Source organism: Polypterus senegalus, chromosome 9, assembly GCF_016835505.1.
Source record: "Polypterus senegalus isolate Bchr_013 chromosome 9, ASM1683550v1, whole genome shotgun sequence".
NCBI lineage: Eukaryota > Metazoa > Chordata > Cladistia > Polypteriformes > Polypteridae > Polypterus > Polypterus senegalus.
Window position 1 is genome coordinate 127,651,239 of NC_053162.1, and position 23,865 is coordinate 127,675,103.

General features: G+C 35.4%; 1 protein-coding gene across 1 annotated transcript in view; it reads right to left on the reverse strand.

Annotated features, from left to right (window-relative positions):
- Nucleotides 1–747: 747 nt before the first annotated feature.
- The window catches only part of necap1 (NECAP endocytosis associated 1), a 56,739-nt gene continuing 33,621 nt past the window's right edge, over nt 748–23,865 (reverse strand). Inside the window, exons 3-8 of the mRNA XM_039763819.1 lie at nt 22,049–22,153; nt 16,993–17,074; nt 9,267–9,375; nt 4,595–4,766; nt 3,680–3,770; nt 748–3,201 (exon numbers count right to left, since the gene is read on the reverse strand). Of these exons, the coding sequence (XP_039619753.1) occupies nt 3,153–3,201; nt 3,680–3,770; nt 4,595–4,766; nt 9,267–9,375; nt 16,993–17,074; nt 22,049–22,153 (608 nt within the window). The 3' untranslated portion in view covers nt 748–3,152. The remainder of the gene's footprint in view (nt 3,202–3,679; nt 3,771–4,594; nt 4,767–9,266; nt 9,376–16,992; nt 17,075–22,048; nt 22,154–23,865) is intronic.

Below are 23,865 nucleotides of genomic sequence, written 5' to 3' on the forward strand. Positions count from 1 at the left end.
TTAATTCAACTAGGAAACAAAGTTTAAAGGCTCTGGTGATGGCAATTCCTTGCAGTTCCAGTGGTTGGCGTGTAATAACACCTTTTCTTTTCCTCCCTCTGCAATCTAGAAGACAGGCCGTTTTTCCACCATTGACATTCAGATGTCTGTCCAACTGGGCCCAGCCCTCTCTGCCGGAAGTCCACATAATTGGAAGGTCCTCCGTTCTTCTGATCGGTCAGTGCATCTTCATTTAATGCTGTTAATCACTATTTTTTTAAAATCAGTTACACAGGCTTTTCCCACTGATGCCCTGACACTTCTTAGTGTGTCTTCTTATTCTTATACAGGATATATAAATTCAGCATGTCATCCTGTTTTCTCATTCCATAACGTCTCCAAGCCTATAAGAACTGGCATATGAGGAGGATACTTAATCAGTTTCTATTAAAGAATTTGAATCACATCTTATGAGGTATATAAGGAATAAAGGACCTTTTTTTGTTAATTACAGTGGCTTACTTTTTCTTCCACAAGGCAAAACAAGTATGTTCCATTAGTGGCAGTAATTCACTGTGTACTGAGAAAATGGCTACAATAAAAACCTGCCGCCACTGCAGTGATTCCAGGGCTTGAGTTTCACACCCCTGACAATCAAGCTTGAAAACAGGTGGGTAGCACTAAAAGGGTTGATACTAGAAATTTAAAGATGGAATGACCACTATAGACTGCATATTATAAATAAAACAAAACAATGGAAAAGACGACTCTTACAAGAGTTGGTGTTTTTATTTTATAATTTCCTTAAATATATGCATGTAAATTCATAATATTTACATCATTATTTTTGCATCAGTAAGACAATACAAGCTCAACATATACTAAGGACAATGACCCAAAAAAAAAACCAAAAAAAAAAAAACAACTCACCTTGACAAACTTGTACCATATTTAAATACATTTTTATGTTTGTGAAAAAAAGATACACAGAAAATTAAATGTAATGTAGTAGTACTGGTATCAAAGAGGTGCTCTTCTTCCTGTATAGTTTTGTTCTCAACAGTAAATACTGTAATTAATTTGATCATATTCTTAAATTAAACATAAACAAATCAAGTACTATAAATAAAGTGCCTGCTATATCCAACAGTTGCAAACTAACTGATAACTGTGCAAATTTAATACTTGAGTTTAAAAAAAAAAAAAGTGCAGCTGAATATGACAAGAGAAATGTAAATTACCTGTATAGAGGCTACACAGCAAAGACCACCACATTTTTAAAACCAAATGCCTCCATTTTTAAGAATTTATTAAGAATAAAAAAAAAAAAAACGTTTTGCAGCATTACTCACTAGCACTTTAAACAGCAATATGTTTTGTTCTTTCTAATGTGGTCTTTCAGTTCAAGTATACCTACAGGTACTTTTTGTTAAGCAAATGAAATAAATTAAATGACCAACAATACAAATATCTTTCTTTACAGAAGCAGACATAATTTAGCAACTAGCCACATGATTCAACCATTTGCATAAACCAGAAAGTTATGGATTCTACCAAAATCACTTGCTAGAACAAGCTGTTCTTGGAAATTATTCAAGTTTAAACCGTAATATTTCAAAACATATATTAAATGCATAAGTATTATGTTGGAAAAAATGGTGAAAAAAATAATGGGAACAGTTAAGATGATGTTCAAGATACTAAACTGTTATGTTTAAGACAAATTATTGAACATCACGTCAGCAATGTAAACAATACCAAAAACCAGATAACAAAACACTGAAGCGTGACATTTAGTAAAGACAGTATTGTTTGCATATATTGATTAGTTTCTAAGTAATTTCAAAAACTGTGCAGCTCCAAATAACTGGACATACCTTAGTGATTGCTGAAGTTTACAGACACTCAACAGAAAACCAAGTACGCTGTTAACATTTGCCCACAATTAGACAATGCTAAGCAGTAATATCACTTAGATTATTTTTTTTTACAAGAATTAATGTTAGAATAGTTAAAAAGTACAGTAGATAAGATATGTAATATTACTTGGATGAACTATGCCATTTACATTAGATCAAATATATAAAGCAGATGCTCTTACTATGTAGTGAACAAAATGATTTACATTACATTTATGTAATCACAATGCCAATGAATAAAGAACTTAACTTTTCTTTGCACAACGTTATATGCATTACAAGAATACCTTTCTTTTTCCAAATGATAATATTGTGAAAATGTGAGTTGTCTGTACATCTAATAAAGAAGAACATTTTAGTCAACTACCACCAGATAAAATACCAGAAATCAATAGTGATGGTTACTTAAAATATGTTCTCTTTTCAAAATGTAAAATAGTCAATGTATACTTGTATATCTACAGATTTTATATGCAATCAATCAATTGCTATTCCAAGGTGAACACAAAGAAATATTTACTAGATTTAACAGAAACAAATCCTTTAAAGACATTAATGTCTGGCATAGTATATATCCTACAATAAAAACATGTACTGAAAGTAATGCAACTCGTCGTTTTATCCTTCATCCTTTCTACAATTTATTTTATTTTGATAACTTATTTCAGTATCAAAATTTAACATGATCATGAAGTGGTTTGGTGTTAAACATTTAATATTTCACATTAGCTTCCAAGTGACCAAGACATTGGCTGTCACACTTAAAACACTAGAAGAGAGAGAGATACAAAATTTACACTAGCTATTAAAACAAATGTTAGAAAAGCAAAATTACACATTTTATTTTTCAAGACTCACAGATAAAAAGATATGTAATTATAAACTATCCTGAAGATGGAAAAATAAATACCATTGTTAAAAGAAAACCTACATAGAAGGAAATGTAAACTTTGCATTTAGAATGACAGATTCTTATAAAGTAAACTTCTAAAATATAATCTGTATATATGTTAAATGTTGCATTACTTTACAGGAAATTTTAAATAAAATCTCATAGGTATGAAGTAATACAATAGCTTTCATAATTCTGTTGATCAAATTAGCAGTGTTGATTTGGGTTATAGGGAGACAATTCTGTAGGATAGCTCGGAATACTATAATTTAGCATAAATAGAATAGCAAGTGATTGGACTAGTAAAACTCTAGATTTTGATTTCAGAGCAGATTGTTAAAGGACAGATGCTGAAATACATCTCAGAACTGGACCCAGCTGGATGACTGCTGGCTCTGATTAGAAGCTGAACTATAGAGAAAAAGAAAAAAAAAAGTTAAAACACAAGATGGAGTAAAGGCAGTAATCCTACATCCAAAAAGTGATTCAAAACATTAAAGGAGAAAGCATTAATGAAAAGACTCTGAAAGTTCTCCTACCCAAAATTCAGTTTATTCAAAATTCTAAAAAGGTTTTCCAAAATAATATTGGCATAAATATGCAGTATAAATTAAGTACACTTAATTCTAGAAGCAAAAGTCTATGGGAGTGAGGCTTGCTAGTGGGGTTGTGACATACATAAAATAAATACACATGTTAAGATTTAATAAATTCATTTCACTAACCAGTACGACTGAACTAATGGGTTTATTTCTATGAACATCAAATTGGTGTTTTTATTTGATGTGTAAAGCTGCTTAATAATGGTTTGCAAAATAATGAAGGTTTGTAGTATTTACTGGATAGGAAAAATGCAAATTTAGTTACTGGCTTTACTTATTGCCTGTACCTTGATGAACTAGAGAAATCTCCCCAAAGGTCAGTTGCTTGTGAAGATTCTGATGGAACAGAGCTAGGCATGTCCAAGTCTAAAAGAAAACCTTAAAATGCACAGAACAACAAAACAATTAGACATAATTGCATAGTGAAAATTGTATTTACAACATTTTCTTTTTTTTTTTAATCTTTCAGTTTCTTTTCTAACTTTTACCAGCAAATTTCTCAGGCAATGACAACATGCACAGTTCTGTAAGTACATATTTGTTTTCAACAATAAATGTCCCACCTGTGCAATATGGGGTTAATATATTGTTATAAAATATGCTTACGAAAGAAAGCATTTAGAAAAAGTGTAAAAAATGTGTAGATTCCACATCATGTCTACATTAGGTAATAATGAAAAATGATGCAATCCTAGGTGCATTCCTACATTTGACTTATACAGTGTATGAGCAAATTGCTTTTAATTTACTTTGCAACCAATATTTAAATTTCATGCTGGACTAACTAGATGTTTACTCGGTAACACTGAAAAAAATGGTTTTACTGTTCTAGTAACGTCTTACTTTTAGATCATGTGTTTTGTTTTTGTTCACAAAATGTTTGTTATTTTACTCTTTGTCTGTGGTAGCAAATTAGTCTTAAAAAATGCAACATTGCAAACAATGGATGATGTTAACTACATTTGTATCATGCATATATCCACCTTAATAAAAAGATTATTGTTTCTGTGTCCACCCAGTTCACTCAGTGATTCCAAAAGAAGGAGCATCACAAACATTAAAACTGCTTGTATGAATCCCATAATGCATAAATGTTACGCAAATGCGTCTATGTTGATTACTTAGATTTCAACCAATCTTATATCAGGAGTGCAGCTAGTGCGTGTGTGTGTGCACATTTTATATATTTTTCAGTTTCATACCTGTATTGCCTGGGCACTGGGAAGCATTGCCAGGAGCAGCAACTTCTGGAATGTGATTAGGAGAGACAGAAGACACAGGAGGAGCTATTTTTCCACCTGGGGGAGGAGGCAGAAGTCCAGGGCCCCCAGTACCTTGTAATCGTGGTTTAGGCCCATCTTTTTTCTTTGCTTGCTAAGGAAAGTTTTAAAAAGTAGAAATATTACTGACAAATATTACAGCAGCAATATGGCTTTATGGCATTTTTACATTTTTTTCATGACCTACCCAAGACATACAATCTTTCTAAGCCCAAGTTAAAGGAGTACTAAAACCAAAAATGATACTTATGTTACTTACCCCATGTAGTTTTGCAGCAATGGCCATACTTAATCTAACTAATACATCTTTAATGGATGCCATTATTCTTTGTTCCATCAAAGTTATCATTGTCAATCTATTATTAAAGTAATTAGTGACAGATTTGAATGCCATGAGGTATTATACATCAATTTTAAATGTGCCATTACTCCTAATTTCTTAGAAAGAATTCTGTCTTGTTGCTTTAGTCTCTTTATTTAAAAAAAAAAAAAAATCAACATGCAAAACTGAAGTCTTTCACCCTACTGACAGCAAAGAAAGAACTTTAAGTTATAAAATAGAGTATATCATAATATTATGGTTTCTCACAGGTTTTAAAGCTACCAACCAAAGCATTATGTAACAGACTCATAGAATTTAGTTGAACTGTCACACTGGGACAATACCTATACCTAAGAACAATACCTATTTCTTCCGACCAGGGAGGGGATGCATACCTTATCTCTCTACAGATGGCAAGGGGGCAAACGCCAAAAAAAAAAAAAATTAAATGGTGCAGAGGTGTCTGATTGCACCTTAGATTACCATGCCTCAAAATGAACAATCAAAAGGAAAGCGAACTGAAAAAGACTATATATCGTTTGCAGAAGCAGTCATTTACTGATAAGAATGAAATCACACAGCTTGGAGTTTGCAAAACTACAAAGACCAAAGCTAGTAGCTTACACAGTCAGTACATTTGGAGTCTGGGCATAAAGGCATTCAAACAAGCATATTAAATCCAGAGTAAAAACTGTGTTGGTGGAAAGCTAATGCCATAACACTGTTATGATGACACAATTAAGACAAACATTACAAATGTTTTCAAAATTTGTTTCTGCCAGAAAGCAGGAATTTGGTTACAGATGTTGCTTCATTATATGACAGTCCTAAAAACACTCAAAACTTAAATAAGGAAAATTGACTATCTGTGAATTACATACCTATTTTAAGACAGCTGCAAGAGAAATTGATGAGAAAATTACCTAATTCATAAAATAAAAAACAAGAAGTTCTAAATCTTTGAGACTTTTGTGTTATATCACCCAACGTGAAAGCTAAAATAGAATATAGTTATCCATCTCAGTTTTATATTGGAAACAGAATTGAACTGGCCTCGAATTATGGTTACCAAGAATTTCTCAAATTATTAAATACTATCTCTGCTACTCATCTAAGACAGGTTGAAATCTAAGTAATCAACAGACCTCAGCACAGACACATAATTCTTAAACTTCTAATCCGAGGACCCAAATAATAAAATCAATACCATACTTGGGCCCAAAAAGGGCATTATTATCATCATAATGACAGCAGAATCAAGAAGAAACAAAAAACAATGGCCATAATGTATAGTAGTAATTAAAAAGCCACTGCATAATTGGAATTTTACAGCTGATTTGTCACACTCACATAATACAATTTATTATGATATTAAAAGATTAAAATTATACATAAATTTACTAGCTCCAATTCATTATAAAGTAAGCTCTGTGCTCCTAGTTGTGTACACTGCTCAGACAAACTCACAAAAGGTTTACACTTAAAGAATTCAACTACTTTAAGATGCTTGAAAGTGTAGTGCTGTCTGATTAAAAAAATTACAAATCACTAGTCTATGCACATTCGTCTTTCACTTTTGTATTTAATTTTTAGTGTCATACCTACTAGAATGCTCAGAGGTAAATAATGAATTAAATTTGTAATTACAGAAAAAGACACTAAAACATATAAACTAGGGAAATGACAGCTAGCCTAAATAAGGTAGGGTTATAATTAAAATCAGAATTTGATTAGGGTGAAGAAGCTGCAGCCTCAGGAATCCCCCAGGACTGAACTCAAGAAACATTGATTTAATTTGTTCTTTATGAATAAACATGCTAGCGAGTATGGCACTGTTTTTGCTGCTGCCTTGAACATTTGGTTTTGTTTGCAGTGTTGTCCAATTTGTATACTGTTACTTGTAATTATTAGGATACAATTCTGGGAGCAAATTCCATAGAAAAAGGAGTTTTAAGCACTTAGAGAGCTATGGCAAAAAAAAAAAAAACCCAAAACATATTTACACATTTCTTTTATAGCTATAAAAACAATCTCATATACTACCAAAAAGCAGAACAGGAAGTCCCCTAGAACAGAACTTGTCTATTACCATGTTTACTTTTAATATTGTATACCACCATATTAAGATATTAATGATTTTCAAAAACAAACAAAAAAACAAAAACAATTTCACACCTTGAAATAATAATGTAGACCAAGAGTTCCCAAACTTTTTTGGCCGCAGACCCCTTTACCAAAAACTTTTAAAACCGTCAACCCCCTAGTCATTTACTCTACTTACTCAAATTAATAAATTTGTACAGTATTCAATATTAAATATTTCACTAGACATCAAACTTTTCATTTTAATCACTTGTAATTAATGATTGAAAAGATAAAAGGACTACGGAATATTGCATTCCAGAACCCCAGATAGATGAAAATCCATGAAGTAGAAACCATATGTTTGTTGGTTATTTTTATATATTTTAAGCCCTTATAAACTCTCCCACACTGTTAACATTATTAGAGCCCTCTAGACATGAACTAACACCCTTTAGTCAAAAGTTTAAACTGTGCTCCATGACAAGACAGAGAAGACAGTTCTTTCTCACAATTAAAGTATGCAAACATATCTTCCTCTTCAAACAATGCGTGTCAGGAGCAGAGAATGTCAGAGAGAGAGTCGCGACAGAAAAGTGAACAATCAAAATATCAATACGTGCTTTTGGGCTTTTAAGTATGCGAAGCACCGATAAAGCGGCATTTTTAGGAGCGTCCATATCTTTTAAGCAAGCGGCCTCTCTGCTCACACCCTCCATCAGGCGCAGAAAATGTCAGACAGGGTGTGAGACAGAGAAAAGCAAACAATCAAGCACTCTGCGGGAAGCATATCTTATATCATTGAGGAGTTTTAGTTAATATGTAATACATGCTTTGATTGGGTAGCTTCTAAGCCATCTGCCAATAGCGTCCCTTATATGAAATCAACTGGGCAAACAAACCGAGGAAGCATGTACCATAAATTAAAAGACCTATTGTCCAAAGAAATCATGAACCAGCGAAAAATCCGTGATATATATTTAGATATCCTTACATTTAAAATCCGCTAGAGTGAAGCCGCGAAAAGTCGAGCACGATATAGCGAGGGATTACTGTATCTTGTGCAACATTTAATATCAAACCTGCACTAACGAAAATTACAGCAAAAAATACAAGCAGGGTTTTTTTAATTTTTGACATTTATGAAATAAATATCCATCCATCCATTATCCAACCCGCTATATCCTAACTACAGGGTCACGGGGTCTGCTGGAGCCAATCCCAGACAACACAGGGTGCAAGGCAGGAAACAAACCCGGCAGGGCCAGCCACCGCGTTATGAAATAAATATGCAAATTCAAAATAAGTACAAATAGTCCAAGCTGTACTGTCTGCATTTCTTTTCTGGTTCAAATCATGTTATTATCTGAAGAAATAAAACTTAAACAATTTTGACAGCCCCTGTGATAAAAAACCAAATTGTGTACTTACTTGAAACAGAAGATTTTTGTTCAAACTCGAATAAACTGTGTCCTCTGATTTTCTTTTTCGTAGCTACTGCTCCTCAATAAATTATATTCAAAGTACAAATCACAAATAAGTACATGTTACATCAAAACAAACCAATTTATAGTGTTTTACATGACTGTATAAGACTGATAGTTTCTGCTAATATCGAATATCCGTTGTCTCGTCCCACGCGAGCAAGTGCGGACATGCAATGGTTTTCATGTCCACACTTGCTTTGATATGTTCGATAAGACAATTAACAGACATGTTTGCGCTGCATATAGTTTCATGCATTCTTACGTGACTCTTTTAATGACACATTTTACCTTTTCGTTCGCAAGTTTGGTATGTAATGTGTTTTTATTAAAAAAGTGTTTTTTTGAATTATATTACTTCTTAATTAGGCACCTTTTGGAATCATGGATATTTTGAAGTAACAAATAAATAGCAGTAGTAAGGGGTCTATTTTTGTTGTCATCGACCCCAATTTTTTATCGACCCTAGAAAGTTCAAATCGACCCCAGGGGGTTAATATCGACCACTTTGGGAACACTTGATGTAGACAAAGTAAATTAATGAAATACACAATAATCTTTATTCAATATTTTGCCACAAATAGAAAATATTTTTCTAACAAAGTACCACAAAATGTTGAAACACCTGCCTATTATTACATATCCTCAACCACCATGCAGTACTGTTTACCATTATAAACCTGTTATAATAATGAAACATTCATACCCCAATATTTAATGTGATTGTCTGTCCTTCTTTGAAGCCAAGGTCTAGTTTTGGACCTGCATTCTGGTTCTGAACCTCTTTAGATATCTCATTTTCTTGTTTTACCCACCTAAAAAAATATATACATTTTACAATGACAAACAGTCATAATGTATGCAAGTATAACACCACAATAAGCACTTTCTTACTAAAAGCATGGGCAGTCCCAGATATTTCAAGCCAACTTAACCAGCATAGGCATGAGCACATTTCCCACTGCCAACCTGCCACCAAATGCATTTATTTTGTTTTCTACTTTCACAATTGACACTGTATTAACTCACAATATAAGGAGTCCTCTTAATGCAAAGGATGGTAGAGATGGCATCAAACTTATTGATTGACCAGAGTACCCCTATTCCAAAGTAGGGTAAGGTTTGTTTTGAAGTGGGTAGAAGCCTATAGTGGAGACATTCGCTGTACCATCACAGGTTAGAACATCAGAACATTACAGAACACTATCTTACCCACACCTGTTCAGACAGAGCCATTTTAAAGACATTGATAAACCAAATGTGCAGGTCACTGAAATATTCAGCAAGAAATATTTAAATTCAAATTCAAAGGAATTGCCCAACCCATCTGTAAAGCTATGAAGCTGGATAGACCATTATACATCAACATCTTTAAGTGACATGTACAGCAGACTTATCCAAAGTGGATTTTGCAATGTGGCTTCTGGGGCCTTGTAAAGTCTTGCTGTAATTTGTATAAAATTTTCAATTTTGGTTTAAAATTGATCAAAAAAGGGCTTGAAATTAACAGCTGCCATGTTGCTTTTAACTCTGAAACATTCTGAACAGTTATTCAATAAACTGAATTATACTATCTCAATCCTATGTCTGAAAAGACCAACTAATGCAATGAATCTGTGTACAGAGCCAGAATTCTGACATGTTAAGGGATAACAATTCAGACTAACAGATAAAATAACTAAAAACAATTCAGTTCGGGTAATAAAAGTGTTAAACAGCCTTTTATCTCAGTTTCATTAAGCTGACATTTAATTACACAGCTTCTTAATGATTCCAAAAATAAGGTGTTAAAATTGGAACCATATTTTGAGTTTCAGAAGCCAAAAGCTGATGCAACTACTGTAAAACAACTCAATACCGAAATAGGATTCTTTATGTGTGCAAAGTGACATCAAAGAGAAAGTGCAATTTGCACACACACACAAAATTACTTGTGACTGCTGAAACATATTGAATGTGATCCAAAAGAAACACTGCAGTACAACAGATCAGATGTGTTGGACCCAGCCCAGCTTGACACTTTTGAGTATTGGGCACCAAATGAGTACTATGGGCAGGAGCCAGCAATCAAAGGACAGAATATGGGACTATAAAATGTCAGCAACTCCCCAAGACTCCAAGAAGCAGAGTAGGTGTTAACTGTGTATTATCCAAAGCAACTAAAAGAACACTGCCTTCATTGAAACAACTCCTGAAAATTATTGTTTCAAAGCTATGATAAAAAGCTATAATAAAGAAAAAAAGTCTACTTGATGAAGCACTGCAAGTTACCTTCTCCCACATCTAATTCAATAAAAAAAAAATTAAAACTTACCAGTAGTATTGGAGTCACTTACAGTAGAAAACAATTAATAAAATGTAAAACTTAAACATTTTGTTCCCCTTCTAAAATATTGCTACCTATGCAAATACATAGGCTGGGCCACTGAAGAGAAATTTCAAGACCACTGCAATGGAATAGGTTTTGAAAGCACTGATTTAGAGGATTCATTGATACAATTGATAACTTCTTATCTAATTCTACAGCAGCTTTGAATAGTTACTTGAATGGAAAATATTGTCATTTGAAATAGAATGGGACATCCTTTTCCCTGTTACAATGAGTAGATTAGAATTTTTTCCATTTGAACATTATGAGATAGTGATCTATGTATTACATGTATTTTAAAGATTTCTCCAACCACAACTAAATTTTGCCAAATATCTGTTTTCACAGAATGCCTAATACCCTTGTACATGGCTTCCCTCTTTTCACCATCATTTTTGAAAATTCTGAAAACATACAATAGATTCAGTGGTTTTTGTCCATAATCTCTTTACTACTAAGCACTTTACATTTCCTTTGCCCTGAAATTAAAGGCTGTAGGAAAATGTTTACCAGTTAAGAAGTGAGCCACTTTAATGTCCATTTTTCATTAGTAAAGAACTTTGACATACGTTTTAAAGGAATTGACAGACTCGCCCCTCAGGTATCTCAAAAATTCTCAAATAGTTGTGACCAGACCAAACTTGTGCATCAGTTAATGTCTCTAGGGTACCTTAACCTTGGGTTCTAGAACAACAAACTTAATTTGTAGCCGTCACCATGTGTTAAAAGCCATTCAAAGAACAGATATTAGAAGACATTTTACATCTTCAAGCTGGGCACCAAACTTCTTTTTCAATTCCACTGTGGTCATTCTGCATTCAGTGCAAGACTTGGACATTTCACTTGTTTCATATAAATTCCAAGTCTGATGGTTATATCTGAAACCTTATTTCAAAACATTGTCCAAATTGCTAAATTCAAACAGTTTTAGAGTTAGACTGTTTCCAGAGTTTTTTGTTGAGTAGAAACAAGGACTAGTACCACTAATGGTGTCATGCTTAGATGCTGTGGCTGTGTGCTATCCGACTCAAGAGTTTGGTTTTTCCACCCAGCCTGGATAAATACACCTATAGCCGGCAGGATATTTTATCTATCGGCTTACGGAGTCAGAGTTGCTCGACATTTGAGTTTCTCGCTCCACAACATTACGGATGACATCGCACGGACACCGGGCTTTCCGTGGATTACAATCCCAGCTTCGAGAAGCCAGCAGAGGCGCAAAGAACATAAACAAAAGAGGGGGTGCCAAGGCGGTGTACTAGCGAGGCTAGGAAGCAGCCACATAAACCACCGCTTCCAAGCATTTTCTCCTCAAATGTGATGTCTCTGGTGAACAAACTGGACGAGTGGAAGCTGCGGATTGCATCAGAAAAGATCATCAAGGACTGCTGCATCCTGCTGATCACGGAGACTTGGCTGAATCCACTCATAACAGACATGACTATCGAGATAGCAGGCTACACAGCACACCGGCAAGGCAGGACAGAGATCTCCGGTAAGAAAAGAGGAGGGGGGCTGTGCATTTATGTGAACAATAGTGGGTGCACAAATTCCTGCTGTGTATATAACACCAGATGCTAAAGCTAGCACAGCTCTGGAGTTTTTGCATGACACCATCAGCAGTAAACAGAGCATCCTTAGGCTGTTCACATCAATTCTGGGGACTTTAATAATGCAGATCTGAAAGCAGTTCACCCCAAATTCAATCAACACATAAAGTGTGCAACCATGGGAGTAAAAACACTGAACAAGCTGTACACAAACATCAGACAGGCCAATAGGGCTAAACCCCTAGCACACTTTGGCCAGTCTGAGCACACATCTCTGCATATACCCCTCTCAGGAAACAAGCTCCCACTATGACCAGGACTGTTACCATATGGCCTGAGGAGGCCTCCCAACAGTTGCAGGACTGCTTTCAGAGAACTGACTGGGAGGTTTTCAATCACCAAGACTTGGAGAACCATACTACGGTACTCCTGGATTACATCAGGTTCTGCACGGACAACGTCACCAGGGTCAGATGCATAAGTATTTATCCCAACGGGAAGCCCTGCATCGTACAGAAGGAGGATAGAGGACCATCTGAGGAGCAACACCACCAGGCAGGTGTGGCAGGGTGTCCAGCACATCACCGGCTACAAATCTAGCAACTCCTTGGCCACTGAGGGAGACGCTTCTGTGGCAGAGGAGCTGAACATCTTCTTTGCCCACTTTGAGGCAACACCAACAGCAGCTCCATCACAGCCACCTGTTCACAACAGCAACATAGCTCACAGTGGAAGGGTGTAAAGTGAGGCAGGTGATGAGGAAGTTGAACCCGAGGAAGGCTGCAGGACCTGACGGTGTTGCTGGACAGGTGCTGAAAGACTGCAGATCAACTGGCCGGAATCTTCACTAGGATTTTCAACCAGTCCCTGTCCCAGGCCACTGTCCCATCCTGCCTGAAGTCCTCCATCATTGTTTAGCTGCCGTAAAAAATCCATCACAAACTGTCTGAATGATTTCCGCCCAGTGGCACTCACATCTGTCATCATGAAGTGCTTTGAGAAACTGGTGCTGAGTCATATCATCACCTGCCTGCAGACCTGGACCCATTTCAATTTGCTTACAAAGCAAAGAGATCCAAGGAGGATGCTGTAGCCACAGCCCATCATGCTGCCCTGACCCACCTGGAGCAGCAGGGGAATTACACCAGACTGGTCTTTGTGGACTTCAGCTCGGCATTTAACACCATCCTCCCACAATGACTGGTGTCCAAACTGGCAGATCTGGGACTTCCATCACTCACCTGCAGTTGGATACTGGACTTCCTGTCTGGTTGCTCCCAGAGGGTCAGGCTGGGTCCCCACACATCCACTGCTCTCAGCCTCAACACCGGGATGCCGCTGGGTTGTGTGCTCAGCCCGCACCTCTACACCCTCTACACATATGACTGTGTCCCCACTCACCACAGCAACAAGATCATAAAGTTCATGGATGACATGACAGTGGTGGACTTATCTCAGGCAAGGAGGGTGAACTGGCATACAGGGGACGAGGTGGAGCGGCTGTCAGAGTGGTGCGAGTCAATAACCTGCTCCTCAACACCACAAAACGAAGGACCTTGTTGTTGACTTTAGAAAAACAAAACTGACATACAGCAACTCATCATTGGTGGGGCCTGTGTGGATACTGTCCCAGTGTTCAGGTTTCTAGGCATTGAGCTGGAGGATGACCTGACCTGAGCGCCAACACCAAGGAGCTGCTGAAGAAGGCACAGCATAGACTGTATTTTCTGAGAATCCTCAGAAAGAACCATCTCCCCAAAAATCTGCTCCTTGCCTTTTATCACTGTTCCATCGAAAGTGTGCTTACGTACAGACTGTGTGTGTGGTACAGCAGCTGCACTTCCTCAGAAAGGAAAGTGCTCTACAGGGTCATCAGGACAGCGGAGAGAACAATTGGTGGTACCCTCCCCACTCTGGAACAAATCTATACCTCCCGATGCCACAAAAAGCAATAGACATTTCACATAATTCATCATATCCCGGTCGTAACCTCTTCCAGCTTTTGCCATCGGGCAAGAGATACAGAGCAATGAAAACCAGGACAAACTACCTTAAAAACAGCTTTTATCCAAAAGCAATAATGGCCCTGACCTCAGAATAAAACTTCTCTATTTCATTCTCCCAATGTGCAATATAGACCCGTTAAGTCAACCAGTACAATTTGTATATTTTGTAAAGTACTTTTATTACTATTTGGTTTGTTATTATTTTCTGTCTTCTTGTCTTTTTAACTCTTTTGCCTCACACTGAGTCGACTACACCTGCAATTTCATTGCTCCTTTGCAAAAGTAACAATGACAATAAAGATTTATCTATCTATCACTTGTAAGATGGGTTGGCCAGATGACCACCTCTGGATGCAATGGACAACAAATCAATTTCTTTGATAATAAATAGCTGGGAATGTCAGAATCTAGGTCTGCTTTCTTGATCTCCGAATCTGCTTATGTGTTTTTTTGGCTTTATCCAACCTTTAATAGTTGTTGAAGGATTTTTTGGGAGTATAATAGTGTATTCTATACCAAAACAATACAGACTACATATATTAAAATGCAGAATGATACACAAAATATTTAAGGAGAGCAAAACAACATCATTGAGAAAATAGGTACCTCAAACAAAAAGTCCAAAACAAAAGATTGAGTCCAAAACAAAAGATTGATTATTGTTTTAGTAAGTACATTGCACTGGCATGGGTTTGGATGCGTCAATGGATGGATATTTTAGTGGATTTGGACATTTTAATTAAGGGAAGTAATTTAGTTCAAAGTATAGCAAAAACAAACAAATACATAAATATAAAATATAAATATAAAAGTTATATGTGGAGGAAACGTTTGATTTGGAATGGAATGATTTCTTCTCTTCGATTTTGATTTTAGAGGCATATAACACAGGAGAGATTACGTGGACTTTATTATAGTGACTGAAATGTAGAACTAGCAGACTGAAACGTTGAAGCAACATTACTTGAATTGCTTGACTTAGTTAAGGTTTAACAACTTGTCTCCGTTTGTAGCATTCTTGTTTAATTTAGTTAAGACTAAAAAAAATGGATTGCTTGATTTTATGTTTGTCAAAAGGTTTAAATTTGAAAGGTTTACTTAAATATTAAATTACTGAATGCTTTTAGAGTTTAATTTATAATAAGGATAACAAGGAGGCATGTCTCATTACTGGACAAATCTAATAGATAGGAAAATTAAATTAGACAATGAACTAGAGAGAGAATCTTTTTTTTTCCATCTGAGAATGACAAGCTGCTGCAAGTTTGCTTCTGGAGAGTTTCGTAACTAAGAAATGTGCTGGTTAGACAAAGAATATGGACCATTTTATTAAAACTGCTGCAGCTACAACAGTCTTTAGTACTTTAGTACTTCTGCCTTTGCATCTGCTTAAGGTATTATTAATTACACGGAGTAGAAGAACAGTTTGCCTTCACTGCTATTTTACCTGTGGTTTCTTGCCATGGGCATTAAGAAGCCCATTTTTAATTCCACATCACTAGAGGTGAGAGAAGACATTCTGAGTATTGTGTTGTGTCCCTTACAATATTCTTCCTCCTCCAGAGAGCCTGAATAAATCGCGGGGAGAAAATCATGCATACCCCTAAGTGTCAAGTACCTACATCACTGAAGCACATTTTAACAGGATGCTTAACCAAGTACTTGGGCAGCTGGCATCAATTCTGAAGCCGAGGCCAGTCAATACAAACATAAGGCCAAGGCTCTCCTTCAAAAGTCTGTACCAGCAGGCCAGCTCCGAGAGAGGCCTATAACACCAAAGGATGGAATTTTTTCCATCAAAGATAATGGTTACAACACTGAGCCAAGCTGGTATACATTGTACTTACGGTGTCATGGGAGGAAGGCGTTGAAGAATCACATGAGAGGAAGAACTTGAAGTACACTAAACTAACAGTAGAGGCAGCCCTTTCGAGATGTCCTGGGCTCATCAATGAAACCTCAAGGAATAAGGGTGCCCACCAGATGCTATGATGTACTAATCCTGTCCTGCTCCATTCTGATTGTTAATACCAATAAGAGTGCAGTCTTAACAAAGAGACTAAAATATCAAGTGCTACAAACTTTAATGTGTAGACTTTAAGTAGACTTGAGTAACTCCATAGCACTGCATCTTTGGTTTTGTTACATTGTATTGTTGCAATGGTTTTGTTAATGTTATGGTATATGTGTGCACCTGTAACTCTAATGAACTAAATTCTGTTGAACCAAATGCTACATTTTTTCTTTAAATATAAACACAGACAATGCTGTGCACACATACATATCAAACTCTACAACTTAACAGTGGCATTTCTTGCAGTAGTAGATTAGAATATTGACTACAACCTGACTTAAAGCTGCTTCTATAGAGTGACCAGGGAAAAAGCCAAACTGAAATTTCTCACAAAGGTTGCATTTTTTGAGTAAAATTTGAGTTGTAAAAATCAATTTTATCCAACACTTTAGATGAAAAAACTGTTCCATAATAAGATATTTAATACAACATACTTGAAATGGTCCTGCAATGCCACGTTGAAATCAAAAGCATCTCCTCTATCACTAAATCCAATTCCAATAAATGCACTTCGCCCTAAAAAAAGCAAAACAAGCATTGTGAAGCATAGACTAAATATCTTATGATTTCTGAATAAGTATATATTGTATATAGCATTGTTGGTTGAATCTACACAACTTAAAAATACAAATGAAGAATGGACAAGGTTTTACAAAATGTGGGTTATAGTGATGAAAATGTTAGAGTTAATTCTTTCCATTGTTGGATGTATTGTTCTTCTCCATCCTTGTGGTAGGGTATGTCACAGTGGGATATTTTTGAGGTTTAATTTATTAATTGCTTTTTGTTTTGTTTTTTCAGTAAGTTAACCCCTTTGGTTAACTGATGTAGGCACACACATGCACTTGCCATAAAGAGTTAATTTCCATTAAAATGCATGGAGACTACACAGCATCTGCTGGGGCTGGCCATGCAGATAAAAAAAGGAAAAAGTAAGAAAGAATTAAAAAAATTAGGAAAAATGGAAATTGAGAAGGGAGCAAGTGAGCACACACTAGACAAAGGTTGAGTTCGATGAAGCATGGCTAGAATTCTGTGCAGATTTCCAATGGAGGCGAGAGAGAGTGAAGCATTAACCAACTAAGAAAAGTAGGTACTTGAGATTAAATAAGGGAGCAACAAAGGCAGAAGGTAGCTGGTGGGACTAAAGGAATGGTCCAGAGGGAAAGGGAAGAGCTGTGTGCAAAGCCAAAAGAAGCTGCTGCTATGCGAGTTGGCTTGAAACAATTGTAGTTGTGTGCAAGTTGCCTGGGTCTTACCCAATCTCCCAGAAGGAACTGAAATGTGACACACTCCAGGTCAGTACCGTCCTTTCGATGTGGACTAGTGTTTTTTTTTTTATAAATGCACAGATTTTACTTACTTCTCTGGGAAGTGACTGTTTTATATGGCCTGTGTTTTAAATGAAGATGATTTAACTATTTATTCATCTCAGGACACTTGTTCTATGAAACACTGCAGGCGCTTGAATTCTTTGTTCTTTTAAATAAACACAATGCACTTTTTCATATTTTTAAAATGTTGTCTGTCTCCTCACTTACTACTGGTTCATCCTCAGTTTATGAAATACAAGATGCCCCAACAACAGATAAGACCAGGGGCTGCTGGCAAGGGGTGTCATACTACTTAGGCACTAGATCATACCACTTTAACGAAAGCATACATTTCACCTTAGATTCTGGGGGAACCCAGAATCTTGGCTCTGCTGTGGGGGCTAGGATATTACACACTGACATTAGAATGTTTTTTTTTATTTAGAAGAGAATAATATTCCACCAATTTTACAACTTTGCCTTCTTCTGGGGTTCGGGGTGAACAGAACGACACTGTCAGTGAATCAGTGGCAGCAACAATTTGTTGAATTGTTGGGATTATTGATGAAGATACATTAATCAATACAATCGTTCTTTAAACAAATATTTACAGAGTCAGGAATGTGATCATCTTTCTGGGTTTACATGGACCAGTTTAAAAGGTACATTATGGGGTCACAGCTTAAACCATAAGATTGATATGGCTGTACATTTATTTTGCAGTTGGAAGTCACTAATGTGGAAGGCGAAGTTTGATATATGCCGATTCTAGACACTGGTGCAGCCTTTATAAATGAGAGACTTGCCATGGACAGTGTGCTTTTGAACATCCACCAATAATTCTTTAATAAATGTGGATTTCTGCCTGGATGTCCAACCCTTTCACTCTCCTGTTCATTTATTTTATAACATTTAAAACCTCACTTGACTTGAAAAAGGAATGTGACATCTACACAAAACCACTGATTCACTAACTAGAGTGAAAGCCTCATAGAAGTTAAAAATCAGACATGCTTGTAATGTAGGCTGTACTTCAAACACATGAACATTATGGTAGCAAATTTTCTTAATTCTTCTATTTGTTTAGGCCATTTGCTTAACAGCATGCATTCTTCTGTTTAAAACATATTGATCAGTAATTTGTTTATATCAGTAAAACAATCATCACCTCTTAATGTCACTATTTTATATGATAGACTCAATAAACTCAAACAGAATTAACATTTTCACAAATATAGCTGTATTACAATTAAATGTAGCCAGTTTCATTGATATGATTAATAGCAAACTATAAAACAAATATTGCATGTAATAAAAATAAAGTGTGTAAAATTATACACCCACCATTTCCATCCTGAATTGAATAACAAAATATCGACTGGAATCACTGACAGTCTCCACAGCAATACCAGGGTATTGATCAACTGGTGCTTGAGCAAACAGTTCACCTACAAAGAGACAAGAGACAGTGGTGGCTCTCTGACTCAGGATCAGGACTGGTAACTCGAAGGTTGCCAGTTCAGATCCTGGCAGTGACAGAAGGAATGCTACTCCATTGGGCCCTTGAGCAAGGTCCTTGTCCTGTAATTGCTCCTGGGGCACTGTATAAATAGTTGACCCTGAGCTCTGACCCCAAAACCCTGTGTGCATCTGGAGAATAAGTTGGGGTATGCGAAAAAGACAAATTCTAATATATATAATTTTAAATTAAACATACATAAAACAAGTTTACCAAGCATTACCTTTAATGTCCTCTTCTAAACTAATAGAGAAGGATCATTTATAACTATCTCTACCTCTTTATACAGCATCACTTCTAACATTAGCTCTTTTGTAATAATAAAACAGAAAATATTAAGATTTCAAAGTAAATTATAAAATTAACTTTTACAACTAAACAAGAAATTCTTTGCTTGATTTTAAAGATAATCTGGTCATATTCCCTAGACAAAGTTAGTCATTTACAACATTTCTTTTATCTGATGCATTGAAACAAGTACTAGCCTTACAGGTTCAGTCTAAACCTAATCCATTTAGCCTTTTCAAACAGTTTCATTCTGCATTTTGCACTATAGAACAGCCTTAATGACATTCTGATATCTTCCAATGTAGGAAATGTTATTTAGATTTAGATGTAGCTTTTGACAGTCACCACACAATATAAAAGTTTGACTCTAAGATACTGTGCTTTAATTGCTTAATTCATGCTCGATTGATTTCAGTATATACAGAAATGTGATGATTGCACTTCATAATTACACTCTTAATGTATACAATACATGGTATGCCTCAGCATTTGCTTAATATGATGCTGCTAGAAGATAGAGGAAATAAAAACTAAATATTCAATTTCTCTACATATGAACTAAGTAGCATTTGTGTGCAGATGAGACTCCACTTGATTTATCACTATCACACAGTAAGGCTTCTTAAAACGTTGTCTCAAGTTAAAACCCTAGCTTAATAATAATTACTTGCTTTAAAATGTAGACAAAATACAAATTTGGTTGGTTGGTGAGAATGTAGCATCTACCTTTTAGCACTTATAATTGTGCAGTATCCAAAGCCTCATAACAAATACAGAGAAAAGACATTACTATGAAGGATGCAAATAAGTAAACCCATGCATTTATATTAAGTAGACTTGACAAAAGCAATGCTTCAACTAAAGAATGTTTAAATCATTAAATTTCTCTCTTTCCTTCAATTCAAAACACTGCCATGATTATCCTTGCGTGGATTATCATAACTTCTGTCCTCAAGACTCTATATCATTTCCAAATAACTGTAGGGCTAACTTTAAAAATCCTCTAACTGAAGAGTTTTATTATTAGAGTGGTCAATTAACACGTTCACCTTACAAAAGACTGTCGGCACACAAGTATAGCAAGTTGTTTTAGCATTTAAGCTTTTTTGGGAAGTGAACATTTAAAATGCCAATATTATTTCTTAAATTTGGCATCATTGCTTTTAAATCTGATACAAGACTTTTGAAATTTATTATTGGATTGTTCAGTGGTTGATAGCTAGACTTGGATTTTTGATATCAATGCCTAGGATTTTGAAATCAATATTTTTTACTTTGGTAATGCATGCAGTTTTAAAGCTTGCAAGATGGACAGTCACTTCAACCAACTGAATAAAAGTGTCACACTGCGGTGCCCCTTAAAAGGTGCATCTGCCCTCAACATAAACTGTAGACTAATGGATATCCATATTTTAAGGCAGTTTACTTCTTATAAAAAATCTCTCCATCAATGAACAACATAATATTGAATTGTTATTTAGAAGAGAATAATATTCCACCAATTTTACAACTTTGCCTTCTTCTGGGGTTTGGGGGTAAACAGAACGACACTGTCAGTGGATCTGTGGCAGCAACAATTTGTTGAAATGTTGGAATTATTGATGAAGATACATTAATGAATACAATCATTCTTTAAACAAATATTTTACACAGTCAGGAATGTGATCATTTTTCTGGGTTTACATGGACCAATTTAAAAGGTACATGGTGGTGTCACAGCTAAAACCACAAGATTGATATGGCTGTACATTTATTTTGCAGTTGGAAGTCGAAGTTTGATATATGCCCATTTCTACACACTGGTGCAGCCTTTATAAACAAGAGACTTGCCACGGACAGTGTGCTTTTGAACATCCACCAATAATTCTTTAATAAATGTGGATTTCTGCCTGGATGTCCAACCCTTTCACTCTCCTGTTCATTTATTTTATAACATTTAAAACCTCACTTGACTTGAAAAAATGAATGTGACATCTACACAAAACCACTGATTCACTAACTAGAGTGAAAGCCTCATAGAAGTTAAAAATCAGACATGCTTGTAATGTAGGCTGTACTTCAAACACATGAACATTGTGGTAGCAAATTTTAATAATTATTCTATTTGTTTATGCCATTTGCTTAACAGCAAGGCATTCTTCTGTTCAAAACGTATTGAAGAGTAATTTGTTTATATCAGTAAAACAATCAACACCTCTTAATGTCACTATTTTATATGATAGACTCAATAAACAGAATTAACTTAATTATTTTCACAAATATAGCTGTATTATAATTAAATGTAGCCAGTTTCATTTATATGATTAATAGCATACTATAAAACAAATATTGCATGTTATAAAAATAAAGTGTGTAAAATTATACACCCACCATTTCCATCCTGAATTCGAATAACAAAATATCGACTGGAATCACTAACAGTCTCCACAGCAATACCAGGGTATTGATCAACTGGTGCTTGAGCAAACAGTTCACCTACAAAGAGAGAAGAGACAGTGGTGGCTCTCTGACTCAAGGATCAGGACTGGTAACTCAAAGGTTGCCGGTTCAGATCCTGGCAATGACAGAAGGAATGCTACTCCATCGGGCCATTGAGCAAGGTCCTTGCCCTGTAATTGCTCCTGGGGCACTGTACAAATAGTTGACCCTGAACTCTGACCACAAAACCCGGTGTGCATCTGGAGAGTAAGTTTGGGTATGCGAAAAAAAGCCAAATTCCTATATATATATATATATATAACAAACAAACAAACCTGTATATGGCGAATAAAATAATTTTGAAATTAAACATACGCAAAACAAGTTTACCAAGCATTACCTTTAATGTCCTCTTCTAAACTAATAGAGAAGGATCATTTATATAACTGACTATCTCTACCTCTTTATGCAGCATCACTTCTAACATTAGCTCTTTTGTAATAATAAAACAGAAAATATAAAAAACTTCAGATTTCAAAGTAAATTCTAAAATTAACTTTTACAAACAAACAAGAAATTCTTTGATTTTTAAAGATAATCTGGTCATATTTCCTAGACAAAGTCAGTCTTTTCCAACATTTCTTTTAGTATGATGCATTGGAACAAGTACTAGCCTTACAGGTTCAGTCTAAACCTAATCAATGTAACCTTTTCAAACAGTTTCATTCTGCATTTTGCACTATAGAACAGCCTTAATGACTTTCTGATATCTTTCAATTTAGGAAATGATATTTAGATTTAGATGTAGCTTTTGACAGTATTCACTACACAAAGTAAAAGTTGGACTCTAAGATAATGTGCTTTAATTGCTTAATTCATACTCTGATTTCAGTATATACAGAAACGTGATGATTGCACTTCATAATTACGCTCTTAATGTATACAATTCATGGTATGCCTCAGCACTTGCTTTATATTGATACTGCTGGAAGATACAAAAAACTACTCAATTTCTCTGCATATGAACTAAGTCGCATTTGTGTGCAGATGAGACTCCACTTGATTTATCACTATCACAGAGTAAGGCTTCTTAAAACTTTGCCTCAAGTTAAAACACTAGGTTAATAATAATTACTTGCTTTAAAATGTAGACAAAATACAAATTTGTTTGGTGAGAATGTAGCATCTACCTTTTATTAGAATTGTGCAGTATCCAAAGCCTCATAACAAATACAGAGAAAAGACATCACTATGAAGGATGCAAATAAGTAAACCCATGCATTTACAGTGCATCCGGAAAGTATTCACATCGCATCACTTTTTCCCCATTTTGTTATGTTACAGCCTTATTACAAAATGGATTAAATTAATTTTTTTCCTCAGAATTCTACACACAACACCCCATTATGACAACTTGAAAAAAGTTTACTTGAGGTTTTTGAAAATTTTTAAAAAATAAAAAAATTGAGAAAGCACATGTACATAAGTATTCACAGCCTTTGCCATGAAGCTCAAAATTGAGCTCAGGTGCATCCTGTACTCATGGCTGTATTAGCACAAAAGGGTGCTTCTACTAAATACTGAGCAAAGGGCCTGAATACTTAGGACCATGTGCTATTTCAGTTTTTCTTTTTTAATAAATCCGCAACAATTTCAAAAATAATTTTTTTTGTCTGTCAATATGGGGTGCTGTGTGTACATTAATGAGGGAAAAAATTAATTTAAATGATTTTAGCAAATGGCTGCAATATAACAAAGAGTGAAAAATT